At 48.4% G+C, this 25,785-nt stretch overlaps 1 protein-coding gene across 1 annotated transcript in view; it reads left to right on the top strand.

Annotated features, from left to right (window-relative positions):
* Window positions 1–25,785, top strand: part of LOC139255875 (protein CC2D2B-like) — a 558,271-nt gene that overhangs the window by 308,990 nt on the left and 223,496 nt on the right. The window contains exon 21 of the mRNA XM_070874046.1: window positions 18,757–18,910. Within this exon, the coding sequence (XP_070730147.1) occupies window positions 18,757–18,910 (154 nt within the window). The remainder of the gene's footprint in view (window positions 1–18,756; window positions 18,911–25,785) is intronic.

The raw sequence follows: 25,785 nt of genomic DNA, 5'->3' as shown, positions 1-25,785 counted from the left end.
ACGTACATGCCGGCAGCTGCATGACCTCAGATGACCCAGAGTCCACCATCAATCATTAACACGAGGCAGTTAACACCTTGTTGGCACTGTGAAGGTGATCATTGAGCCCATCAATGCCACTTCAAACATTACGCGTGCAAAGGCTGTGGAACAATGGAACACCTCCAGTGAATGTGCAGACGAGCTGCAAACTCTGCAAACCACCACGTTGCAGAGGAAGATCGATCCATGGTGGATCAGACTTGAACTGAGGAGGCAGAAGTGTTCGGGGTACACACACCTTCACCACGAAATGTCCACCAATCATGTTAAAAGTTGAATTGAACGGAATTCCAGTATCCATGGAACTGGACATGGGTGCGAGTCAGTCTATCATGAGTAAAAAGGCCTTCGACAGGCTGTGGTGCAACAAAGCACACAGGCCCAAGCTTAGCCCCATTCACACCAAGCTAAGAACTTACACCAAAGAGCTGATCCTTGTTATTAGCAGCGCAGAAGTAAAAGTGTCCTATGATGGAGCAGTGCACGAACTCTCACTATGGATTGTGCCAGGAGATGGCCCCACACTTCTCGTCAGAAGCTGGCTAGGAAAAATCCGCCAGAACTGGGGCGACATCCGAGCGCTCTTGTCCATTGACGACGCCTCATGTGCTCAGGTTCTGAGCACGTTCCCGTCGTTGTTTGAGCCAGGCATTGGAAGTTTCTCAGGGGTGAAAGTGCAGATCCACTTGGTTCTCGGTACACGGCCCATCCACCACAAGGCATGGGCGGTGCCATATATGATGTGAGAGAAAGTGGAAATTGAGCTGGACATGCTGCAACGACAAGGCATCATCGCGCCGGTGGAATTCAAAGAGTGGGCCAGTCCGATTGTTTCGGTTCTCAAAGGTGATGGCACAGTCAGAATTTGTGGGGACTATAAAGTAACGATTAACCATTTTTCACTACAGGACCATTACCCGCTACCCACGGCAGACAATCTATTTGCGACCCTGGCTGGAGGGAAGACATTCACCAAGCTGGACCTGGCCTCGGCCTACATGACGCAGGAGCTGGAGGAGTTTTTGAAAGGCCTCACCTGCATTAACACACACAAAGGTCTGTTCATCGACAACAGATGCCCGTTTGGGATTCGTTCGGCCACGGTCATTTTCCAATGGAACATGGAGAGCCTGCTAAAGTCGGTTCCGCGCACTGTGGTCTTCCAGGACGCCATACTGGTCACAGGTCGGGACACCATCGAACACTTGCAGAACCTGGAAGAGGTTCTAAGTCGGCTAGATTGCGTTGGACTCAGGTAGAAATACTCGAAGTATGTTTTCCTGGCGCCAAAGGTTGAGTTGTTAGGAAGAAGAATCGCGGCAAACGGCATCAGACCCACCGACGCCAAGACGGAGGCCATCAAGAACACGCCGAGACCACAGAACATGACAAAGCTGCGGTCGTTCCTGGGACTCCTCAACTATTTCGGTAATTTTCTACCTGGGTTGAGCACCTTGCTAGAACCCCTATATGTGCTACTGCGCAAGGGAGGCGACTGGGTATGGGGGAAATCACAAGAGGCTGCTTTTGAGAAAGCTAGAAATTTGTTATGTTCCAACAAACTGCTTGTTCTGTATACCCATGTAAATGATTAGTGCTAGCTTGTGATGCTTCGTCATACGGGGCCGGGTGTGTGTTACAACAGGCTAACGAATCGGGAACATTACAACCGGTCGCCTATGCGTCCAGGAGTTTGTCAAAGGCCGAAAGAGCCTACAGCATGATTGAAAAAGAAGTTCTGGCGTGCGTTTACGGGGTAAAAAAAATGCACCAGTATCTGTTTGGTCTCAAGTTTGAGCTAGAAACTGACCATAAGCTGCTCATATCGCTATTCTCAGAGAGCAAAGGGATTAACACCAATGCCCCTGCCCGCATCCAAAATGGGTGCTCACGCTGTCTGCATACAACTATGTAATCCGCCACAGACCAGGCACAGAGAACTGCGCTGATGCTCTCAGTCGGCTACCGTTGCCCACCACCGGGGTGGAAATGGCACAGCCTGCAGACTTGCTCTTGGTGATGGATTCTTTCGAAAATGAAAATTCACCCGTTACAGCCCGTCAGACCAGATCAGGACCTGGACCAGCCAAGATCCTTTACTGTCCCTGATAAAAAAACTATGTCCTCCATGGGAGCTGGTCCAGTGTCCCAGCGGAGATGCAGGAAGAGATCAAGCCGTTCCAGCGGTGCAAAGACAAAATGTCCATACAGGCGGACTGTCTTTTGTGGGGTAATTGTGTGGTTTTGCCTAAGAAAGGCAGGGAAACGACCTACACAGTACCCACCCAGGCATAGTAATGATGAAAGCTATAGCCAGATCCCATGTGTGGTGGCCCGGCATCAACTCAGACTTAGAGTCAAGCATGCGCCAATGCAACACTTGTTCTCAACTGAGCAATGCACCCAGAGAGGCACCGCTAAGTTTGTGGTCATGGCACTCCAAACCATAGTCTGACTTTGCGGGCCCATTCCTAGGCAAAATGTTCTTGGTTTTTGTGGATGCTTATTCAAAATGGATTGAATGTGTAATAATGTCTGTAAGCATGTCCACTGCCACCATCGAAAGCCTACGAGCCATGTTTGCCACACACGGCCTGCCTGATGTCCTTGTCAGCGACAATGGGCCGTGCTTCACCAGTGCTGAATTCAAGGAATTCATGACCCGCAATGGCATCAGCACATCACATCTGCCCCGTTCAAGCCCGCATCCAATGGCCAAGCAGATCGGGCTGTCCAAACCATCAAGCAAAGTTTGAAACATGTGTCGGAAGGCTCCTTGCAGATCCGCCTGTCCAGAGTCCTGCTCAGCTAACACACCAGACCCCACTCGCTCACCAGAGTTCCCCCAGCTGAGCTGCTCATGAAAAGGACGTTCAAAACAAGGCTTTCTCTTGTCCACTCTGATCTTCATGATCACATCGAGGGCAGGCGGCATCAACAAAGCAAGTACCATGATTGCGCAAACTTGTCATGCGATATTGAAGTCAATGACCCTGTATTTGTACTCAACTATGGACGTGGTCCCAAATGGCTTGCTGGCACTGTCATAGCGAAAGAAGGAAGTAGGGTGTTTCAGGTCAAACTGGCCAATGGGCTAACATGCAGAAAGCATTTGGACCAAACCAAATTGCGATTCACAAACAGCCACGAGCAACCCGAAGAGGACACCACCAACTTCGACCCTCCAACACACACAAGTGGCAACCGACATCATGGTTGACCACGAAGCTGAACTCACCATCCCCAGCAGCCCGACAAGGCCAGCTGCTCAGCAGCCCAGTGAAGAACCGACCAACTCACCCACACCTGCATTTGTACTGAGACAATCGAAAAGGGAGCAAAAAGTCCCAGATCGTGTCACCCTGTAAATAAGTGTATTATTGACTTTGGGAAGGAGTGATGTTATGTATGTAACCCTTGGCAACCTGTATCATACCACCACCAGAGGACCTAACTGTTGGAGTCCCAAGGGATCCCAGCATCCCTTGGGAGCACTGTATATAAGCAGGCTTCCCATGCTGTATCAACACTCTGAAGCTTAATTAAAGGAGCTAAGGTCACACTTACTCATTGCATACAGTACTCAATTGTATCACTTTATTATGAGCGTAACACTAATAGCGGCATATTTAAAGGAGGATCTTATATCCCAGTTGTCAGCGACAGTTACGGCTGCACGCAGAAAGGTGCGTGAGGCTCCAAATTCCAAACGTCACATTTATGTGCCATGACACTTTGCTTACAAGGTCAGTGAGAGATTTCAATGGGGGCAATACTAGTTCGCCAGCGTATCATGGTGGTTGCTATTGGCAGGCGGCTTCAAGCTGGAAGAAGGGTCTTGGCCATGTTGGGCCAAGGATTCGAAGAGGTTACAGATGGAGAGGAAACCTTTACGGGTTTACAGGGAACATTGCTCATACCTCCACATGCTGAGGCACAGCGCGTTAGAAGGCCGCGCTTCTGAAAAGAAATGCTGACAGAGATATGCCCACTCATAGAGGCAAACCTACAGCCTACCAGTAACACCAGAACTGCGCTGCGCATCGAGGTGAAGGTGATTGTGGCGATGGCCTTCTATCCGAGCAGCAGCAGGGGACATATGCAGCATCTCTCAGCACGCTGCACATTGCTGCATTCGCCAGGTTACAAGGGCACTGTACGTACGCAGAATGGGCTTCATAAAGTTCCCAATGAGCAAGGACAGCCAAAATGCGAGGGCTTTAGGCTTTGTAAAAATTGTAGGCTTCCCCAAGGTTCAAGGAACCAGTGACTGAACCTTGCAAGCGCCATTACACAATGCAGAGGTCTTCAGAAACTGAAAGGGATACCACTCCTTAAACGTACAGCTGGTCTGCGACCACGCGCAGCACATCCTCACAGTGAATGCCCGCTATCCAGGGAGCGCACATGATGCTTTCATCTTACGTGAGAGCAGCGTGTCACAAATGTCTCAACGACAAAGACAAGGGCAGGGCTGGCTCATCGGGGACAAAGATTATGGCTTGCCCACCTGGCTCATGACCTCCCCCACTGGAACTCCACCATAGAAGCTGAGCAGCGCTACAATGACAGCTATGCAGCCACCTGCAACATCAATACTCCCCGGCACCGACATTCCCCGTTGGATAGGGGGGAACGCAGAGAGGATGACAGCAATCATCGACCGCATCAATCACCAAGCTGAAGCGTAGCTTGTGCCTACGATTCGAGTGATGCTGCAATGGGCTCAAGGGCACGTGCCACACACTCTGGAATGCCACTGTCACTGCTCAAGGCCACCAGCCTCTCTGTGTGGGCAATGATGGCCTCGCTACACAACCTAGCCATCATGAGGGGCCAGGCATTGCCAGTGGGGATTGCAGGACCACTTCATGAGGAGGAGGATGAGGAAGACGGGCCTGGCGAGGAACCCATTGTGGATCCACCACAACCACAGGGGAGGCAGCGTGGAGATGTGGCTGCAGCAAGAGCCTTACGCCGTCAGCTCATCATTGACCGGTTTACTTGAATGGGGAAGGTGGGATTGCAGCTTTGATTCGGGACTCTATGCCACCATGACGTCTCATCTACACTAAATTCTGCAATGAGACACAAGACACCAGTGTCAAAGGTGCAAGAAACATTTTAATGAACATCAATAATGAATAATGGCCCCCCCACCAACAACCTAAAATGATACAATCATAAGACCAAAACTAAATAAATACAAAATTACTTCCTGCAGCAAGTCAATGCAAACTAACCCATTTCTTAAGATACAACGATTTACAATGTGAACAATTCCATATGAGCACAAACTTGTACCTGGCCTTAATGGCTCTGAGCACACTTTCCACCCCCTTCCCATTAGCCCCCTCCCCATGCCTGCTGTTCCTCCTCAATGAGGCCTCAGTGCCTACAGCAAGGCTGCTGGAGGGCTGTTGTGCTGGGGGTGGGGGCAGACAATGCAGATGGCGTCTGAGGACGCCAGACCAGATCTTGGCCTAGAAGGCCCGGCTATGGACTACTGCACCTCATGTTCGATGAAAGCAGTCACTGGTGGCTGGGGTGTCAACCGTGTAGGGTGCATGGTTGGCAAGTCAGTGGTGGGAGCCAGAATGCTGTCATCTTGAGGAATGACAGCACCTTACATTTCCTGGGAGTCAGTGACTCTCCGACGGGGCTGGGCCTCAGCATCTGGAGCACGACGTGTCTCCACAACTTGCTGGTCTGTTTCGGCACTGATATTCCCCGTTGGACAGTGGGGAATGCAGAGAGGATGACAGCAATCATCGACCGCATCACATCACCAAGCTGAAGTGTAGCTTGTGCCTGTGATTCGAGTGATGCTGCATTGGGCTCAAGGTCACACACCACACACTCTGGAATGCCACTGTCGCTGCTCGAGGCCACCAGCCTCTCTGTGTGGGCAATGATGACTTCGCTAGAGTCCTGAGTTGCATTGACAATCTGTGATGCTGCCTCCACAACAGTAACAATAAGCTTATCGATGCTCTCTGGGATCCGTCCCAATGCATCCATAAGCTCACAGTGCATTTCCGTGTTATCCCTGGACATTTCCACCAAGTCCAGTTCCATGTCTGCCTGTTGTTGAGCAGGCCGACTTTGCCAACTCACCCTCCGGAGAGCTGGTCTGCGAGATTGCCCTCTCGCAGTGCATTGCAGTAGGTGATTGGGGCCAGGAGCCTCTGAAGGCACAAATCCCTCAAAGATCTCACTGCCGCCAGATGATGAATGTGGAGATGCGGCAACTGGTTGGCTCTGTGGTTCAGTTATGTTGGTTGTCTCCGCTGCCTTATCATCACCACCGTGGCCAGATGTCGATGCGTCCCGGGAAGGCTGGTGCAATTGTGGCTGACAATTGGAAAGAGAGACAAGAAGGGAAAGGAGGTGGGGTAGCTCTGTTAATAAAGGATGATATCAGGGCAGTTGTGAGAGATGATATTGGCTCGAATGAACAAAATGTTGAATCATTGTGGGTGGAGATTAGAGATAGTAAGGGGAAAAAGTCACTGGTGGGCGGAGTTCATAGGCCCCGAAATAATAACTTCACGGTGGGGCGGGCAATAATCAAGGGAATAATGGAGGCATGTGAAAAAGGAACGGCAGTTATCATGGGGGATTTTAACCGACATATCGATTGGTCAAATCAAATCGCATGGGGTAGCCTTGAGGAGGAATTCATAGAATGCATACGGGATTGTTTCTTAGTATGTTACAGAACCTACAAGGGACAAACTATCTTAGATCTGGTCCTGTGTAATGAGACAGGAATAATAAACGATCTCCGAGTAAAAGATCCTCTCGGAATGAGTGATCACAGTATGGTTGAATTTGTAATACAGATTGAGGGTGAGGAAGTAGTGTCTCAAACGAGCGTACTATGCTTAAACAAAGGGGACGACAGTGGGATGAGGGCAGAGTTGGCTAAAGTAGACTGGGAACACAGACTAAACAGTGGCACAATTGAGGAACAGTGGAGGACTTTTAAGGAGCTCTTTCATAGTGCTCAACAAAAATATATTCCAGTGAAAAAGAAGGGCGGTAAGAGAAGGGATAACCAGCCGTGGATAACCAAAGAAATAAAGGAGAATATCAAATTAAAAACCAATGCGTATAAGGTGGCCAAGGTTATTGGGAAACTAGAAGATTGGGAAAATTTTAAACGACAGCAAAGAATGACTAAGAAAGCAATAAAGAAAGGAAAGATAGATTACGAAAGTAAACTTGCGCAAAGCATAAAAACAGATAGTAAAAGCTTTTACCAATATATAAAACGGAAAAGAGTGACTAAAGTAAATGTTGGTCCCTTAGAAGATGAGAAGGGGGATTTAATAATGGGAAATGTGGAAATGGCTGAGACCGTAAACAATTATTTTGCTTCGGTCTTCACAGTGGAAGACACAAAAACCATGCCAAAAATTACTGGTCACGGGAATGTGGGAAGGGAGGACCTTGAGATAATCACTATCACTAGGGGGGTAATGCTGGACAGGCTAATGGGACTCAAGGTGGACAAGTCCCCTGGTCCTGGTGAAATGCATCCCAGGGTATTAAAAGAGATGGCGGAAGTTATAGCAGATGCATTCATTATAATCTACCAAAATTCTCTGGACTCTGGGGAGGTACCAGTGGATTGGAAAGCAGCTAATGTAATGCCTCCATTTAAAAAAGGGGGCAGACAAAAGGCAGGTAACTATAGGCCAGTTAGTTTAACATCTGTAGTGGGGAAAATGCTTGAAGCTATCATTAAGGAAGAAATAGCGGGACATCTAGATAGGAATAGTGCAATCAAGCAGACACAACATGGATTCATAAAGGGGAAATCATGTTCAACTAATTTACTGGAATTCTTTGAGGATATAACGAGCATGGTGGATAGAGGTGTACCGATGGATGTGGTGTATTTCGATTTCCAAAAGGCATTCGATAAGGTGCCACACAAAAGGTTACTGCAGAAGATAAAGGTACGCAGAGTCAGAGGAAATGTATTAGCATGGATAGAGAATTGGCTGGCTAACAGAAAGCAGAGAGTCGGGATAAATGGGTCCTTTTCAGGTTGGAAATCGGTGGTTAGTGGTGTGCCACAGGGATCGGTGCTGGGACCACAACTGTTTACAATATACATAGATGACCTGGAAGAGGGGACAGAGTGTAGTGTAACAAAATTTGCAGATGACACAAAGATTAGTGGGAAAGCGGGTTGTGGAGAGGACACAGAGAGGCTGCAAAGAGATTTAGATAGGTTAAGCGAATGGGCTAAGGTTTGGCAGATGGAATACAATGTCGGAAAATGTGAGGTCATCCACCTTGGAAAAAAAAACAGTAAAAGGGAATATTATTTGAATGGGGAGAAATTACAACATGCAGCGGTGCAGGGGGACCCTGGAGGTCCTTGTACATGAAACTCTTTTAGGAGTAAACAAAAAACATTAAACCGTGCCCCCCGATCTGGGGGAAACACCAACATTTACAAGGCCCTTTTTTTTATTTTTTTGGGTTTTTTTTGGGCACAGAATTGAATTTTTCTCCAAGTGCCCCCTATAAAAGGGGAGGGGGACACTAAAAGCACCGGCAATTAAAACAAATTAACTTAAAAAACATAAAATCAAATTAAAACTTGGTTGCCGGGCGTGATGATGCACTCCAGTCCCTCCGGTGCCCACCTGTCGCGGAAGGCCGCGAGCGTACCGCTGGACACCGCGTGCTCCATCTCCAAGGACACCCTGGACCGGATGTATGCACGGAAGAGAGGCAGGCAGTCTGGCTGAACGACCCCCTCGACCGCCCGCTGCCTGGACCGGCTGATGGCACCCTTGGCTGTGCCCAGGAGCAGTCCTACGAGGAGGCCCTCGGACCTACCCGCTCCCCTCCGCACAGGGTGTCCAAAGATCAGGAGTGTGGGACTGAAGTGCAGCCAGAATTTCAGGAGCAGCCCCTTTAAATAATAAAACAGGGGCTGCAACCTCGTGCATTCCATAAAAACATGGAACACGGACTCTTCCAGACTGCAGAAATTGCAGGCGGCCTGTGAGCCCGTGAACCGGCTTAAAAATTTATTGCACGGGACTGCTCCGTGCACCACCCTCCAGGCCAAGTCCCCGATAAATACTGGGAGGACTCCCGCGTAGAGTGCCCTCCATCGGGGACCCCCGCCTCCTCCGGACGGCAAGATGGTACGCCATGGCGTGTCCGGACGGCAGGCGAGGATGGCAAAGTTGAGAGTGTGCAGGAGCAGCCCGTACAGGAAACCCCTCCGCGCGGAACTGAAAGGCACGGAGGGGATTTCTCCGAGACGGCTCAAGTTGTGAGGCGCCGGCCCCCGAGGGAGGTTCATGGGGTTTGGCGCCGATGAGGAATTCCGTCTGGACGGGGGGTCAGTTCGGACGGGATCTTCCTTGTACATGAATCCCAAAATGTTAGTTTGCAGGTGCAGCATGTAATCAGGAAGGCGAATGGAATGTTGGCCTTCATTGCGAGAGGGATGGAGTACAAAAGCAGGGGGGTCCTGCCGCAACTGTATAGGGTTTTGGTGAGGCCGCACCTGGAGTACTGCGTGCAGTTTTGGTCACCTTACTTAAGGAAGGATATACTAGCTTTGGAGGGGGTACAGGGACGATTCACTAGGCTGATTCCGGAGATGAGAGGGTTACCTTATGATGATAGATTGAGTAGATTGGGTCTTTACTCGCTGGAGTTCAGAAGGATGAGGGGTGATCTTATGGAAACATTTAAAATAATGAAAGGGATAGACAAGATAGAGGCAGAGAGGTTGTTTCCACTGGTCGGGGAGACTAGAACTAGGAGGCACAGCCTCAAAATACGGGGGAGCCAATTTAAAACCGAGTTGAGAAGGAATTTCTTCTCCCAGAGGGTTGTGAATCTGTGGAATTCTCTGCCCAAGGAAGCAGTTGAGGCTAGCTCATTGAATGTATTCAAATCACAGATAGATTTTTAACCAATAAGGAAATTAAGGGTTATGGGGAGCGGGCGGGTAAGTGGAGCTGAGTCCACGGCCAACTCAGCCATGATCTTGTTGAATGGCGGAGCAGGCTCGAGGGGCTAGATGGCCTACTCCTGTTTCTAATTCTTATGTTCTTATGTTCTTATGTTATCTTCTGGAAGCACAAAAATGCTGGGGAGGGAGCAGGGGACATGAGAAAGGTGGCATTGTACATCTTCATTTGAAGGGCCGCTGCCACTTCATTTTAGAAGCAGGGGAGAGGGCAGGGTGACATGAGGAAGGTGATATTGTACATCTTCATTTGAAGGGCCGCCGCCACTTCATTTTACGACTCAATGCAATCTCTTCAGGCGTCCTATCCATTTACATACCCTTACTACCTGAAAGGGGGTTCAGCATCACCCCCGGCAACTGCCCGTGCTGCTACCCCAATTAGGGGCAACACCCATTCGTCAACAACATTCAGTTCCAGTATTTGAGGCAGCCTCCCATCTGTGCATAGCTGCTCCCTCCTCTTGTTGGAGTGCATCGACTACAAAGAAAAAAATAGGAAGTGTGGGTTACTCTCCCGTTGTGGTGCATATGCCTATCATAATACAAGAGGTGAGACTGTGTGACTGTTCCAGTGGCTTCTGTTCACTCTGTTTCGATGCTGCATGAGCTTCGTGAGTGATTGCTAGGAGCTTAGAGGGTTGTAACATAGGGGCTGCAGGTAATATTTCTGAAAGCCATCGCAGCAGTGGTAGTGTATTGCGATAAAGGATGTAAATACGTGAGTTGATGTGCATCGATCATTAGAAAGCAATGGGTGAAGAAGTAAGCCTTCACCTTTCTTATGCATTGTGAAACCCACCCCACAGACAGCAAAACTTTTGAGAGGGACCATATGCATGAAAGACTTCACATAGTGTGTGAGATTCATGTTAGAAGGAAAGGAGGCATACATCAATGTGAATGTTACTCACCCTGACTACACAGGTAAGGCCGTTGAACTTTTTTGACATTGTGTCCCAGTTCTGGACACAGTGTTTGCAACAGAGACCTCCTGTGCAATCTCCCGCCACAGCCTACAGCAGAGACCTCCTGTGCAATCTTGCTCCACAGCCTCTTAAATACAGGTGGGAGTGGTCTGACTCCCCCAGCAAGATTGAGTGAGGACCACCTCCTCCCCACTGCGTCGATGAAGGCCTCACTTGCCTCATTACTGAAGCGCCTGGGACGCCGCCTTCCCTCTTGCTGCTCCATCTCTGCAGAAGTGGCTGAAGTGGGGATGTTTATATGCGCATGTGCGCAGGAAGCTGCTGCACCCTGCATTAGTGTTTGTGACCAGGGAAAAAAGAACCATTGCGCATGTGCAAAATGGACACCTCCGTTAACAACACAAGTTTCGGCTCGGGCGCACAAAGTCCGTTGTGCAATGCCTGACTTAATGCCAACGCTCCTGCAACTTACTTTTTTGCCGAAACTTGCAGTCGAAGGCGCATTCTATTTTCAGGTGCTAACGTTTAACGCCCTGCTGCGATTAACGCCTCGAAATCCAAAAAGCGTAAAATCCAGCCCTTTCGTTGTTGGTTTGATGAAAACTGTTTCACCTATTACCACAGTGGCACAACTGCGGTTCAGCTAAGTGAACTAAGCATAACCATCTAATGTAATGCTTTTCTGCCAAAATATGCCTTTTATGTCATGGGTGTTAATTTTGAAATAACAATTCTTATTTTTTGGAGGTGCCCTGATGTATCAGTCAATACGAATAACAGCTTGGTCTGCTTCTTCAGTCAGCCCACTTGCATGCATACCACATTTCAAAAGCCTGAGGTAATAGGTGAAACAGTTTTGATCTGCTGCAATTAATATTTTAATAACTCTCCTTTAGAAGGTCAGCTGTGCTTAAATGTTGCTACAGAAATATGTATGCGCCCAATCAACGTTCATGCGTTCATTTAAACAAGGGAAACCTGAGACATAGAAACATAGAAAATAGGTGCAGGAGTAGGCCATTCGGCCCTTCGAGCCTGTACCACCATACGATAAGATCATGGCTGATCATTCCCTCAGTACCCCTTTCCTGTCTGCTCTCCATACCCTTTGATCCCTTTAGCTGTAAGGGCTATATCTAACTCCCTCTTGAATATATCCAATGAAATGGCATCAACAACTATCTGTGGCAGAGAATTCCACAGGTTAACAACTCTGAGTGAAGAAGTTTCTCCTCATCTCAGTCCTAAATGGCCTACCCCTTATCCTAAGACTGTGTCCCCTGGTTCTGGACTTCATCAACATCGGGAACAATCTACCCACATCTAACCTGTCCCGTCCCGTCAGAATCCTATACGTTTCTATGAGATCCGCTCTCATCCTTCTAAACTCCAATGTATAAAGGCCCAGTTGATCCAGTCTCTCCTCATATGTCAGTCCAGCCATCCCGGGAATCAGTCTGGTGAACCTTCGCTGCACTCCCTCAATAGCAAGAACATCCTTCCTCAGATTAGGAGACCAAAATTGAACACAATATTCCAGGTGAGGCCTCACCAAGGCCTTGTACAACTGCAGTAAGACCTCCCTGCACCTATACTCAAATCCCCTAGCTATGAAGGCCAACATACCATTTGCCTTCTTTACTGCCTGCTGCACCTGTATGACAACTTGCAATGACTGATGAACCATGACACCCAGGTTTCGTTGCACCTCCCCTTTTCCTAATCTGCAACCATTCAGATAATATTCTGTCTTTGCATTTTTGCCCCCAAAGTGGATAACCTCACATTTATCCACATTATACTGCATCTGCCATGCATTTGCCCACTCACCTAACCTGTCTAAGTCACCCTGCAGCCTCTTAGCGTTCCCCTCACAGCTCACACCGCCACCCAGTTTAGTGTCATCTGCAAACTTGGAGATATTACACTCAATTCCTTCATCCAAATCATTGATGTATATTGATTGATCCCAGCACTGAGCCCTGCAGCACTCCACTAGTCACTGCCTGCCATTCTGAAAAGGACCCGTTTATCCCGACTCTCTGCTTCCTGTCTGCCAACCAGTTCTCTATCCATGTCAGTACATTATCCCCTGTTAAGTCCTGACTCTAATGTACTGACTTACTCGAGACACGTGCTGAAGTCAAGGTCACTCAGGAGATGCACCTTTAATTCCCGCTCTCCAGTGCTGCACTTGCCCGAGACCTCCCTTTATATACCACAGTGGGACAGGTATGGAGTGTCTCCTGCAAGTATACCCCTGGTGATAAGGTATGCTTATTGTTACAGGTCATATCCTGTTACAGTCATGTATAGCATGGTAAGATACAGTGATATACAGTAACGTGAGATACATGACATCACCCTCCCCCAAGGTCTTATTGCCTTTATAGATTCAGTCTTTCAGGTGGTCTGCGCTCTCGCATGGAGCGTCTTAGTTGTGGTTCAATTGTTTGCCTTGGTGCCTGTTTTTCGTTCGGTGTGATTGCTGGTATCTCTCCTGGGCTGTCTGTTTTGTTCGGTGTGATTGCTGGTACCTCGCCTGGGCTGTCTGTTGAGACTGCCCTTTCCTCAGGTTGTTCCCTCTGTCTATCCACCAGGTGTGGTGTGAGTTCCACATTGTAGTCTGCCTCTGGTTCTGCAGTGTTATCAGTGAATCTACTTTTTACTTGGTCTACATGCCTCCAGCAGGTTTGGCCATTGTCCATTTGTACAACCAGTAGCTTGTTTCCCTCTTTGTCTGTTACTGTCTCTGCAAGCCGTTTAGGACCCTGGCCATAGTTCAGCACAAACACTTTGTCCCCTATCTCATTCCACCTCCCCCTCGAATTTCGGTCATGGTACTCAGTTAGCTTTTGACGCTTAGCCTCAACAGTTTCATGCATGTCTGGGAGGATTAACGAGAGCCTGGTCTTTAAGGTCCGTTTCATCAATAGTTGCGTGGGGGTAACCCCAGTCAATGAATACGGATGAGATCTGTATGCCAGCAGTAATCACGACAGGCAGCTCTGCAGCATGGGACCTTGGATTCTGAGCATGCCTTGTTTAATGATCTGCACTGCTCCCTCCGCCTGGCCATTGGAGGCCGGCTTGAAAGGTGCCGTATTAATGTGATTTATATCGTGGTCAACTATAAAACCGTGAAATTCTGCGCTGGTGAAGCACGGACCATTATCACTGACCTATATGTCAGGAATGCAAACATGGTTCTAAGGCACTCCACAGTGGTGGAGGTGGTGCTCAAGTTTAAAATGGTGCACTCGATCCATTTTGAAAATGCATCAACGACTACGAGGAACATTTTGCCCATGAATGGGCCCGCATCGTCTGCATGCACCCGCGACCATGGTTTGGTGGACCAGGGCCAGGGGTTTAGGGGGGCCTCCCTGGGGGCATTACTGAGTTGGGCACAAATGGTGCATCTACGGATGCAGAGCTCCAAGTCCGCGTCAATGCCAGGCCACCAGACATGAGATCTGGCTATGGCCTTCATAAGGACGATCCCCGGGTGCTCGTGATGGAGCTCCTGGACAAACGCCTCCCTGCCTCGTAAGGGCATAACTACTCGGCTGCCCCACATCAGGCAGTCTGTCTGTAGTGAGAGTTCATGCATGCGCCTATGGAAGGGTTTGACCTCCTTGGGGCAGGCATCGCGAGCCTCTGCCCAGTCACCGGTTAAAACGCATCTTTTAACTAGAGATAACGTGGGGTCGCTGGTCATCCAGGCTCTGATTTAGCGAGCCGTCATGCGCGAACCTGTGGATTCAAAGGCATTGATTGTCATTACCATCTCACAGTCCTGTTCGTCGGACCCTTCTGTGGTCGCCAGGGGTAGCCTGCTAAGCGCGTCGGCCTTATCGTGTAGTCGTAAGCCGCCAGCATGAGTGCCCACTGCTGAATGTGCGCCGGGGCTTTGGCGTTGATTGCCTTGCACTCAGATAGTAGGGATGTGAGGGGTCTGTGGTCGGTTTCTAACGCAAACCTGGCCCCGAAAAGGTATTGGTGCATCTTTTTGACACCGTACACGCACGCGAGCGCCTCCTTCTCAACCATACCGTACCCGCGCTCCGCCCGCGAAAGTGACCTGGAGGCATAAGCAACGGGCTGCAATTTACCCGCATCATTGACATGCTGTAAAACACACCCGACCCCGTACGCTGACGCATCACACGTAAGGACTAACTTTTTACCTGGTTCAAAAAAGGCTAAAACACTTTTGGAACATAGAAGGTTGCGTGCCTTATTGAAGGCGCGTTCTTGGGCGTCCCCCCAAAACCAATCACACCCCTTTCTGAGTAGCACATGGAGAGGCTCCATCAGCGTGCTCAAGTTCTGCATAAAGTTCCCAAAGTAATTGAGTAGTCTGAGAAAGACGCGCAGTTCCAAGACATTCCGGGGCCTTGGTGCCAGGCGAATCGCTTCGGTTTTGGATTCGGTTAGGCGGATTCCATCACCGGCAATCCTTCTGCCCAAAAATTCAACCTCAGGCGCGGGAAACAGACACTTGGATTTCTTAACTCTTAGGCCTACCCGATCCAATCGACTTAGTACTTCCTCAAGATTGCGGAGATGAGAGTCGGTGTCCCTGCCAGTGATGAGTATGTCATCTTGAAACACAACCGTCCCCGGGATGGACTTGAGCAGACTTTCCATGTTGCGCTGGAATATAGCAGCTGCCGACCTGATGCCGAAAGGCCTCAATGTGTGTTGATGGTGGTGAGTAGCTTAGATTCTTCGGTCAGTTCTTGCGTCATATACGCAGATGTGAGGTCAAGTTTCGAGAAAAGTTTTCCTCCAGCCAACGTGGCAAATAGGTCCTCCGCTCTGGGCAGCAGGTATTGGTCCTGTAGGGAGACTCTGTTTATGGTAGACTTGTAATCCCCACAGATTCGCACGGATCCATCAGGCTTTATGACGGGGACGATGGGGCTTGCCCAGTCGCTGAATTCCACGGGAGAAATTATGCCTTCCTGCAGAAGCCAGTCCAGTTCGTTTTCAATCTTTTCCCTCATCACATAAGGCACAGCTCTAGCCTTGTGATGGACCGGTCTGGCATTCTGTGTGATGTAGATTCTAACTTTAGCCCCTTTGAAGGTGCCCACACCTGGCTGAAAGAGATGTTCAAAACGGCTTAGAACTGTTGAGCAGGAGGTCCGTTCCTCTGACGACATGGCGTGAACATCATCCCATTTCCAATTAAGTTCTGCTAGCCAGCTTCTCCCCAACAGGGCTGCGAGATCCCCGGGGACAATCCACAGGGAAAGTCGGTGCACCATCCCTTTGTGTGTGACTAAGAGCATGGCACTGCCAAGGACTGGGCCGATTTCTTTAGTAAGGTCCTTAGTTTGGTGTCAATCTTTGTGAGTTTTGGTCTGTTGCTTTTGTGCGGCCACAGCTGTTCAAATTGTTGAACGCTCATGAGGGATTGACTGGCCCCCGTGTCCAGTTCCATGTTGACGGGTATCCCGTTGAGTAGAAGCCTCATCATAATTTGAGGCGTCTTGGTGTAAGAACAGTGGACATTGATCGTGTTAATCCGCTGTACCTCGGCGTCCCATGCACTGTTCCAACCATCTTTTGGTCCGCTTTCCAACCCTTCCGATTCGTATACCAGCCGAGCTGCTGTTTTTCTGCACTTGCGAGCCAGATGCCCTGTGTAGTTGCAGTTTCTGCAAACGGCATGCTGAAATCGACACACCCTGGTTGAGTGCCTTCCTCCACATCTCCAACACAGACCATTTCCATTGTTTCCAAAGGATGAGCTGCGTCTGGCTGATCTTCCTTGAGCTTCTCTCAATCTGTTGTTGATTGCTCGCATTGTGGGTTGATGAAGTGTGATCGGCCATTCATGTGGCCCTTGATTTTGATGGCTTCTGGCGCTACTGTCTGCTGTTGAAGGCCTGCTCTCCTGCCTTTGTCTGTGTGTGGAGGTAGCGGTTTGTTTCACAATGTGAACCCCTTGTTCCGATGCCTCGTTGGTTGTCGTACCCGAAGTATAGATCAGCCGCGTTTCTTCTTCGCCTGCCAAGAACGTCTGTACGACCAGTGCTGCTGCCTCTAGAGTCAAGTTCTTAGTCTCTATAAGCTTTTGGAATATGCCTGCATGTTCCATAAAAAAGTCTCTCAGTACTTCTCTCCTTAGTTCATCGGGGAACTCACATGAACTAGCCAGCCTCCAAAGTTCCGCCACGAAGTCGGGTATGCTTTGGCCCACACAGCGTCTGTAGTTGTAGAACCTGTGTCTGGCCATGTGTAGGCTGCTCACTGACTTCAGGTAGTCTCTCACCAGTGTGCTCAACTCCTCAAACGACTTGCTTGCTGGTTTCTCGGGTGCCAGCAGGTCTTTCATTAAAGCGTATGTTTTCGAGCCACAGCTGGTCAAGAGATGGGCTCTTCTCTTGTCTGCCTTATCGTCACAAAGCTTTGCTGGAGCCTTTCTATAAATTCATCCCAATTGTCTCCAGCATTGTATTTCTCATCTGAGCTGTTGGTAGCCATTCTGTGATCCCGTAACTCGTTGCCACTGTTAAGTCCTGACTCTAATGTACTGACTTACACGAGACACATGTTGAAGTCAAGGTCACTCAGGACCTGCACCTTTAATTCCAGCTCTCCAGTGGTGCACTTGCCTGAGACCTCCCTTTATATACCACAGTGGGACAGGTATGGAGTGTCTCCTGCAAGTGCACCCCTGGTGGTAAGGTATGCTTATTGTTACAGGTAATATCCAGTTACAGTCATGTATAGCATGGTAAGATACAGTTATATACAGTAATGTGAGATACATGACACCTCCAATACCATTTGATTTTGCACACCAATCTCTTGTGTGGGACCTTGTCAAAAGCCTTTTGAAAGTCCAAATACACCACATCTACTGGTTTTCCCCTGTCCACACTACTAGTTACATCCTCAAAAAATTCCAGAAGATTTGTCAAGCATGATTTCCCCTTTAAATCCACGCTGACTTGGACCGATCCTGTCATTGTTTTTCAAATGTGCTGCTATTTCATTCTTAATAATTGATTCCAACATTTTCCCCATCACTGATGTCAGGCTAACCGGTCTATAATTACTCGTTTTCTCTCTCCCTTCCTTTTTAAAAAGTGGTGTTACATTAGCTACCCTCCAGTCCATAGGAACTGATCCAGAATCGATAGACTATTGGAAAATTATCACCAATGCATCCACTATTTCTAGGGCCACTTTCTTAAGTACTCTGGGATGCAGACTATCAGGCCCTGGGGATTTATCGGCCTTCAATCCAATCAATTTCCCGAAAACACAATTTCCCGCCCAATTTCCTTCAGTTCCTCCTTCTCACTAGACCCTCGGTCCCCTAGTACTTTCGGAAGGTTATTTGTGTCTTCCTTCGTGAAGACAGAACCAAAGTATTTGTTCAATTGGTCTGCCATTTCTTTGTTCCCTATTATAAATTGAGCTGAATCCGACTGCAAGGGACCTACGTTTGTCTTCACTAATCTTTTTCTCTTCACATATCTATAGAAGCTTTTGCAGTCAGTTTATATGTTCCCGGTAAGCTTCTTCTCGTATTCTATTTTCCCCCTCTTAATTAAACCCTTTGTCCTCCACTGCTACAGGCATCAGAATCATCTTTCCAGCAGCTATACAAACTGCTCTGAGACTGATTTATTATCTGCACTGTAAGCAGTATCAAAGGATTTAAATTTTTTAATGATTAACGAGAACAAAAAATGTAGTAAAGAACATACATTCACAGTAACAATTTGACCTCTTTCCATTTTATAGATATATGAATTAATGAGCAAAAACATCAAAATGCTGGCAAAAGTGTATATACCCATTCCTGAAGTAACCATGATTACCAGCTCTGCTGTTTTGGAAGAGATAGAATTTAGTAGTGACGAGATAGTTAAAACTAATCATGAAGGAGTTGGAAGCAGTAAGTACAGCTTCAAGTATTGAAATACCAGAGCATGTAAGTTTGTGCAATCATTCATTATGCATTATTTGAAAATCAAAAGCAGAACATTGTTCATTTTACTTCCTTCTCGAATCTCTTTAAGTCCCTTCCTTTATTGAATACTTCAGCCCAGACCACAGCTTGGATTCTTCTCTGAATTCTGCTGTTTTATGGCAGATTTGAAACTGTAAGAGTAAAATGTATTCTTAAGGACTACTGCTCAAATCCGCCACAAAAAAACTACACTTGCATTCTCCTCCCAAAAATCTGGAAAAGGTCCCTTTTAAGGACTGCCAGAAATCTGATCCTATGACCTGCATTTACATGCCTTGTATTTCTGTATTCACAAACCCCACAGCTTGTGCTTTCATACATGGGGTAGGCAGATTGATTTACACATTGTGACCTTCTCTATCCCTGCTTTTTTCCTGTGAACAAAACAAAAGGTGGATGTTCACAATCTCCCTGTTTTCAGCCACTTGGAAAGTCGTCGCTAGAGTCCTCCTCAACCGTCTTGTCTGTGTGGCTGAGGAGCTCCTCCCAGAGTCACAGTGCGGATTTCGTCCCCTACGGGGCACAATGATTTTTACAGCGTGACAGCTGCAGGAAAAATGCAGGGTACAGCACCAGCCCTTATACATGGCCTTCAACTTTACAAAGGCCTTTGACACTGTCAACCGTGAGGATCTATGGAGCGTCCTCCTTCGTTTCGGATGCCCCCAAAAGTTCGTCACCATCCTTCGCCTGCTCCACGACGACATGCAGGTCCATTATAGACCCAATCCATGTCCGGACTGGGGTCAAGCAGGGCTGCGTCATCGCCCCAACCCTCTTCTCAATCTTTCTCGCTGCAATGCTCCACCTCACAGTCAACAAGTTCCCCGTTGGAATGGAACTAAATCACAGAACCAGTGGGAACCTATTCAACCTTCGTCGTCTCCAGGCCAGGTCTAAGATCAACCCAACCTCTGTCGTTGAGCTATAGTATGTGGACGATGCCTGCGTCTACGCACATACAGAGGCTGAACTCCAAGTCATAGTCAACGTATTTAATGAGGCGTACAAAAGCATACGATAAAGCGGTGCATGAACTATCGGGTGGGTGGTCCCACGCCGGTCGGCAGGAGCTGGCTGGGAAAAATACGCTGGAACTGGGACGACATCCGAGCGCTATTGCCCGCTGATGACACTTCATGTGCCCAGGTCTTAAACAAATTGCCTTCGCTGTTCAAACCAGGCATTGGGAAATTCCAAGGAGCAAAAGTGCAGATCCATCTAATTCTAGGGGCGTGACCCATCAGTCATAAGGTGAGAGCAGTTCCATACATGATGGGAAAAAGGGTACAGATTGAGCTAGACCGGCTGCAATGAGAGGGCATCATTTCACCGATCGAGTTCAGCGAGTGGACCAGTCCTATTGTCCCAGTCCACAAGGGAAAAGACACTGTCAGAATCTGTGGCGATTACAAAATAACCGTCAATCATTTCTCCCTGCAGGAACAATACCCACTACTAAAAGCCGATGACCTCTTTGCAAAGCTGGCAGGAGGAAAGACGTTCACGATGCTGGATCTGACTTCAGCCTACATGACGCAGGAACTAGAGGAATCATCGAAGGCCCTCACCTGCATCAACACGCACAAAGGTCTTTTTGTTTATAACAGGTGCCCGTTTGGAATCCGATCAGCGGTGGTGATATTCCAGAGAAACATGGAAAGTTTATTGAAGTTGGTCCCACACACCGTGATCTTTCAGGACGACATCTTGGTCACTGGTCGGAACAGTAGAGCATCTGCAGAACCTGGAGGAGGTTCTTAGTCGACTCAACCGCGTGGGGCTCAGGTAAAAAAACTCGAATTGCATTTTCCTGGTGCCTGAAGTGGAGTTCCTGGGAAGGAGGATTGCGGTGGACGGCATTAGGCCAACCAATGCAAAGACCGAGGTAATCGAGAACGCACCGAGGCCACAGAATGTGATAGAGCTGCGGTCGTTTCTGGGACTCTTGAACTACTTTGGTAACTTCTTACCAGGTCTCAGCACCCTGCTAGAACCACTACATGTCTTACTACGAGAAGGGGGCGAATGGGTTTGGGGCAAAAGCCAAGAAAATGCCTTTGTAAAAACGAGAAAATTGTTATGCTCAAACAAATTGCTTGTGTTATATGATCTATGTAAGCGTTTGGTACTAGCATGTGATGCGTCGTCATATGGCGTCATGTGTGTATTGCAACAAGCTAATGATTTCGGGAAACTGCAACCGGTTATGAATCCAGGAGTCTGTCTAAGGCTGAGAGAGCCTACAGCATGATTGAAAAAGAAGCGTTAGCATGTGTCTATGGGGTAAAGAAAATGCATCAATACCTGTTTGGGCTAAAATTCGAATTGGAAACTGACCATAAGCCACTTATATCCCTGTTTTCCAAGAGTAAAGGGATAATTACCAATGCATTGGCCCGCATCCAGAGATGGGCGCTCACGTTGTCCGCATACAACTATGCCATCTGCCACAGGCCAGGCACAGAAAACTGCGCCGATGCTCTCAGTAGGCTGCCATTGCCCATCATGGGGGTGGAAATGGCTCAGCCCGCAGATCTAGCCATGGTTATGGAAGCATTTGAGAGTGAGCAATCACCTGTCACTGCCCGGCAGATCAAAACCTGGACAAGCCAGGACCCCTTATTATCTCTCGTCAAAAGCTGTGTGCTTCACGGGAGCTGGCCCAGTGTCCCAGTGGAAATGCAGGAAAAGATAAAGCCGTTCCAACAGCGCAAAGATGAAATGTCTATACAGGCAGACTGCCTTCTGTGGGGCAATCAAGTAGTGGTCCCCAAGAAGGGTAGAGACACCTTCATCAATGACCTCCACAGTACCCACCCAGGCATCGTAATGATGAAAGCGATAGCCAGACCCCATGTGTGGTGGCCCGGTATCGATGCGGACTTAGAGTCCTGCGTTCACAGATGTAATAAATTTTTGCAGTTCAGGAATGTATCCAGGGAGGCGCCGCTAAGTTTATGGTCTTGGCCCTCCAAACAGTGGTCTAGTGCACACGTCGACTATGCAGGCCCGTTCTTGGGTAAAATGTTCCTTGTGGTTGTAGACGCGTATTCCAAGTGGATTGAATGTGAGATAATGTCAGCTAACACGTCCGCTGCCACTACTGAAAGCCTGCGGGTCATGTTTGCCACACACGGCTTACTCGATGTCCTGGTGAGCGACAACGGGCCATGTTTTACCAGTGCTGACTTCAAAGAATTCATGACCCTTAACGGGATCAAACATGTCACATCTGCCCCATTTAAACCAGCGTCCAATGGTCAGGCAGAGAGAGCAGTGCAAACCATCAAGCAAGGCTTGAAGAGTGTAACTGAAGGCTCACTGCAGACTCGCCTATCCCGAGTCCTGCTTAGCTACCGCACGAGACCCCACTCACTCACTGGGATCCCACCTGCTGAACTGCTCATGAAAAGAGCACTCAAGACAAGGCTCTCGTTAGTTCACCCTGATCTACATGAACAGGTAGAGAGTAGACGGCTTCAACAAAGTGCATACCACGATAGCGCAAATGTGTCACGTGAGATTGAAATCAATGATTCTGTATTTGTTTTAAATTATGGACAAGGTCCCAAGTGGCTTCCCGGCACTGTCGTGGTCAAAGAGGGGAGCAGGGTGTTTCGGGTCAAACTTTCAAATGGACTCATTCACCGGAAACACTTGGACCAAATCAAACTCAGATTCACGGACTACCCTGAGCAACCCACCTTGGACCCTACCTTTTTTGATCCCCCAACACACACACCCGTGGCAACCGACACCACAGTTGACCACGAAGCAGAACCCATCATCCATAGCAGCCCTGCGGTGCCCAACACACCAGGCAGCCCAGCAAGGCCAGCTGCACAGCAAATGATTCAACAACACCAGCTTTTACATCGAGACGACCAACCAGGGCAAGAAGGGCCCCAGATCGACTCACATTGTAAATAGTTACACTATTGACTTTGGGGGGGGGAGTGTTGTTATATAGGTGGACTTCTATTTACTCTGTACAGCCACCAGAGGGCTCATTCCCCGGAGTCCCAAGGGATCCCATAATCCCTTGGGAGCACAGGTATTTAAGAAGGCTTCACAGGTTGGAGAGGCACTGTGGAGACCTGCAATAAAAGACTAAGGTCACACATTACTTTGAGCTCACAGTATTCGGTCTGACTCGTTCTCCATACACAACAGTTCGCATGCCTGACACGAGACTCCCAAAGCAAGCGCTCTGCTCGGAACTCCTTCACGGCAAACGAATCAAAGGTGGGCAGAGGAAACGTGACAAGGACACCCTCAAAGCCTCACTGATAAAGTGCAACATCCCCACTGACACCTGGGAATCCCTGGCAAAAGTGGAGGAAGTGCATCCGGGAGGGCACTGAGCACCTTGAGTCTCATCACCGAGAGCAGGCAGAAATCAAGCGCAGGCAGCGGAAAGAGTGTGCAGCAATCAGTCCCACCTACCCTTTCCCTCATCGACTATCTGTCCCACCTGTGACAGGGACTGTGGTTCTCGTATTGGACTGTTCAGCCACCTAAGGACTCATTTTTAAAGTAGAAGCAAGTCTTCCTCGATTCTGAGGGACTGCCTATGATGATGAGGCAGATTGATTTACACATTGTGACCTTCTCTATTCCTGCTTTTTTCCCATGAACAAAACAAAAGGTGGATGTTCACAATCTCACCCTTTTTGACGCAACGCCCTAGAGGTATAAGGTTGCGATTTGTATACAGAGGCAAAAAATGAGGTTGCAGGAGATTTGGTCCCAGCATAAGGTTTCGGACACTGAACTTTCCTTATTACTACATCCTATATACTCCCACAGGCACTGTCACACAAGCTGACATAAATCAGTTACAGCATACCAGCTGATTGCCTGGGATAGCTGTCCATTAACTAGGGCTGAGGGCCTTCTCCAAACTCTTTTGCTCTTTCCACCTCTGCAGTTATAGCAGAGAAGCTGTAGTACGATCCAGGAGCAATCACCGAGCACCTGTCACTGCATAATTCTGGGAAGCAACTGCACAGGCATCTCCTTGGGGATTTAGATGGAGGACAGCAGAGTGCATGATGCATATAAAACAGGTTGCCAGGAGTAATTGGAGATGGTGGAAGGGGAGCGGGATGTACTTTGCTCAAGGTTGATTTCACCTCCCTCCAGATTTAGTGAGGACAAGGATCCAGACATTGGAGGCCCAACTTTTAAATTTAAATCTGAGGAAAGAGTGTTTGAAGACCAGGCCATCAAATCTACCACCAAGCTCATGGTCTACAGGGTTGTAGTAATACCCACCCTCCTGTATGTATCTGAGGCATGGACGATGTATAGAAGGCACCTCAAGTCACTGGAGATATATCACCAACGATGTCTCCGCAAAATCCTGCAAATCCCCTGGGCACCAACATCAGTGTCCTCGACCAGGCTAACATCCCCAGTATTGAAGCACTGACCACACTCGATCAGCTTTGCTAAGCAGGCCACATAGTTCGCATGCTAGATATGAGACTCCCTATGCAAATGCTTTATGTGAAGCTCCTTCATGGTAAACGAGGCAAAGGAGGACAGCGGAAACGTTATAAGGACACTGTCAAAGCCTCCCTTGTAAAGTGCGACATTACCAATCACATCTGGGAGACCCTGGCCGAAGACCGCTCGAGGTGGAGAAAGTACATTCGGGAGGGCGTTGAGCTCTTTGAATCTCAACACAAAGAGCATGAAGAAGCCAAGCGCAGGTAGCGGAAGGAGCGCGCGGCAAACCAGCCCCACCGATCCCTTCCCTCGACAAATGTCTGTCCCACCTGTAACAGGGTCTGTGGCTCTCATATCGGACTATTCAGCCATCATAGAACTCACTTTGGGAGTGGAAGCAAGTCCTCCTCGATTACGAGAAACTGCCTATGGTGATGAGCTTTTAAACGGTGGATAATTCCAAAACATTGTTGAAGTAATTGTTGATTTGTCTAGGAGATTTTAACACATGGTGGGAAATGTGGAGGATTCTACAAACCATGGCCAAGAAATCCAGAACCATAGGGGCTGGAGGACGCTTTTCCCATACCAGTTAAGCTCAATGCGGACAGTACGCAATATCACATAGAATATACAGCACAGAAACAGGCCTTTTGGCCCAACTAGATACTCCATGCGTCTCCTCCAATTCCATCATCATTGTTATATATGTAAACTTGTATTTACTCTGTACAGCCACCAGAGAGCTCATCCCCTGGAGTCCCAAGGGATTATGGGTCGAGGGTACACGTCGACTATGCAGGCCCGTTCTTGGGTAAAATGTTCTTTGTGGTTGTAGATGTGTATTCCAAGTGGATTGAATGTGAGATAATGTCGGCTAGCACATCCGCTGCCACTATTGAAAGCCTGCGGACCATGTTTCCCACTCACGGCTTACCCGATGTCCTGGTAAGCGACAACGGGCCATGTTTTACCAGTGCTGACTTCAAGGAATTCATGACCCGTAACGGGATCAAACATGTCACATCTGCCCCGTTTAAACCAACGTCCAATGGTCAGGCAGAGAGAGCAGTGCAAACCATCAAGCAAGGCTTGAAGAGGGTAACTGAAGGCTCACTGCCGACTCACTTATCCCGAGTCCTGCTTAGCTACCGCACGAGACCCCACTCACTCACTGGGATCCCACCTGCTGAACTACTCATGAAAAGAGCACTCAAGACAAGGCTCTCGTTAGTTCACCCTGATCTACATGAACAGGTAGAGAGCAGTCGGCTTCAACAAAGTGCATACCATGATAGCGCAAATGTGTTATGTGAGATTGAAATCAATGATCCTGTATTTGT

This window comes from Pristiophorus japonicus, chromosome 3 (genome assembly GCF_044704955.1).
Source record: "Pristiophorus japonicus isolate sPriJap1 chromosome 3, sPriJap1.hap1, whole genome shotgun sequence".
NCBI classification, from domain to species: domain Eukaryota; kingdom Metazoa; phylum Chordata; class Chondrichthyes; family Pristiophoridae; genus Pristiophorus; species Pristiophorus japonicus.
This window is presented reverse-complemented; position numbering and strand designations above follow the sequence as displayed.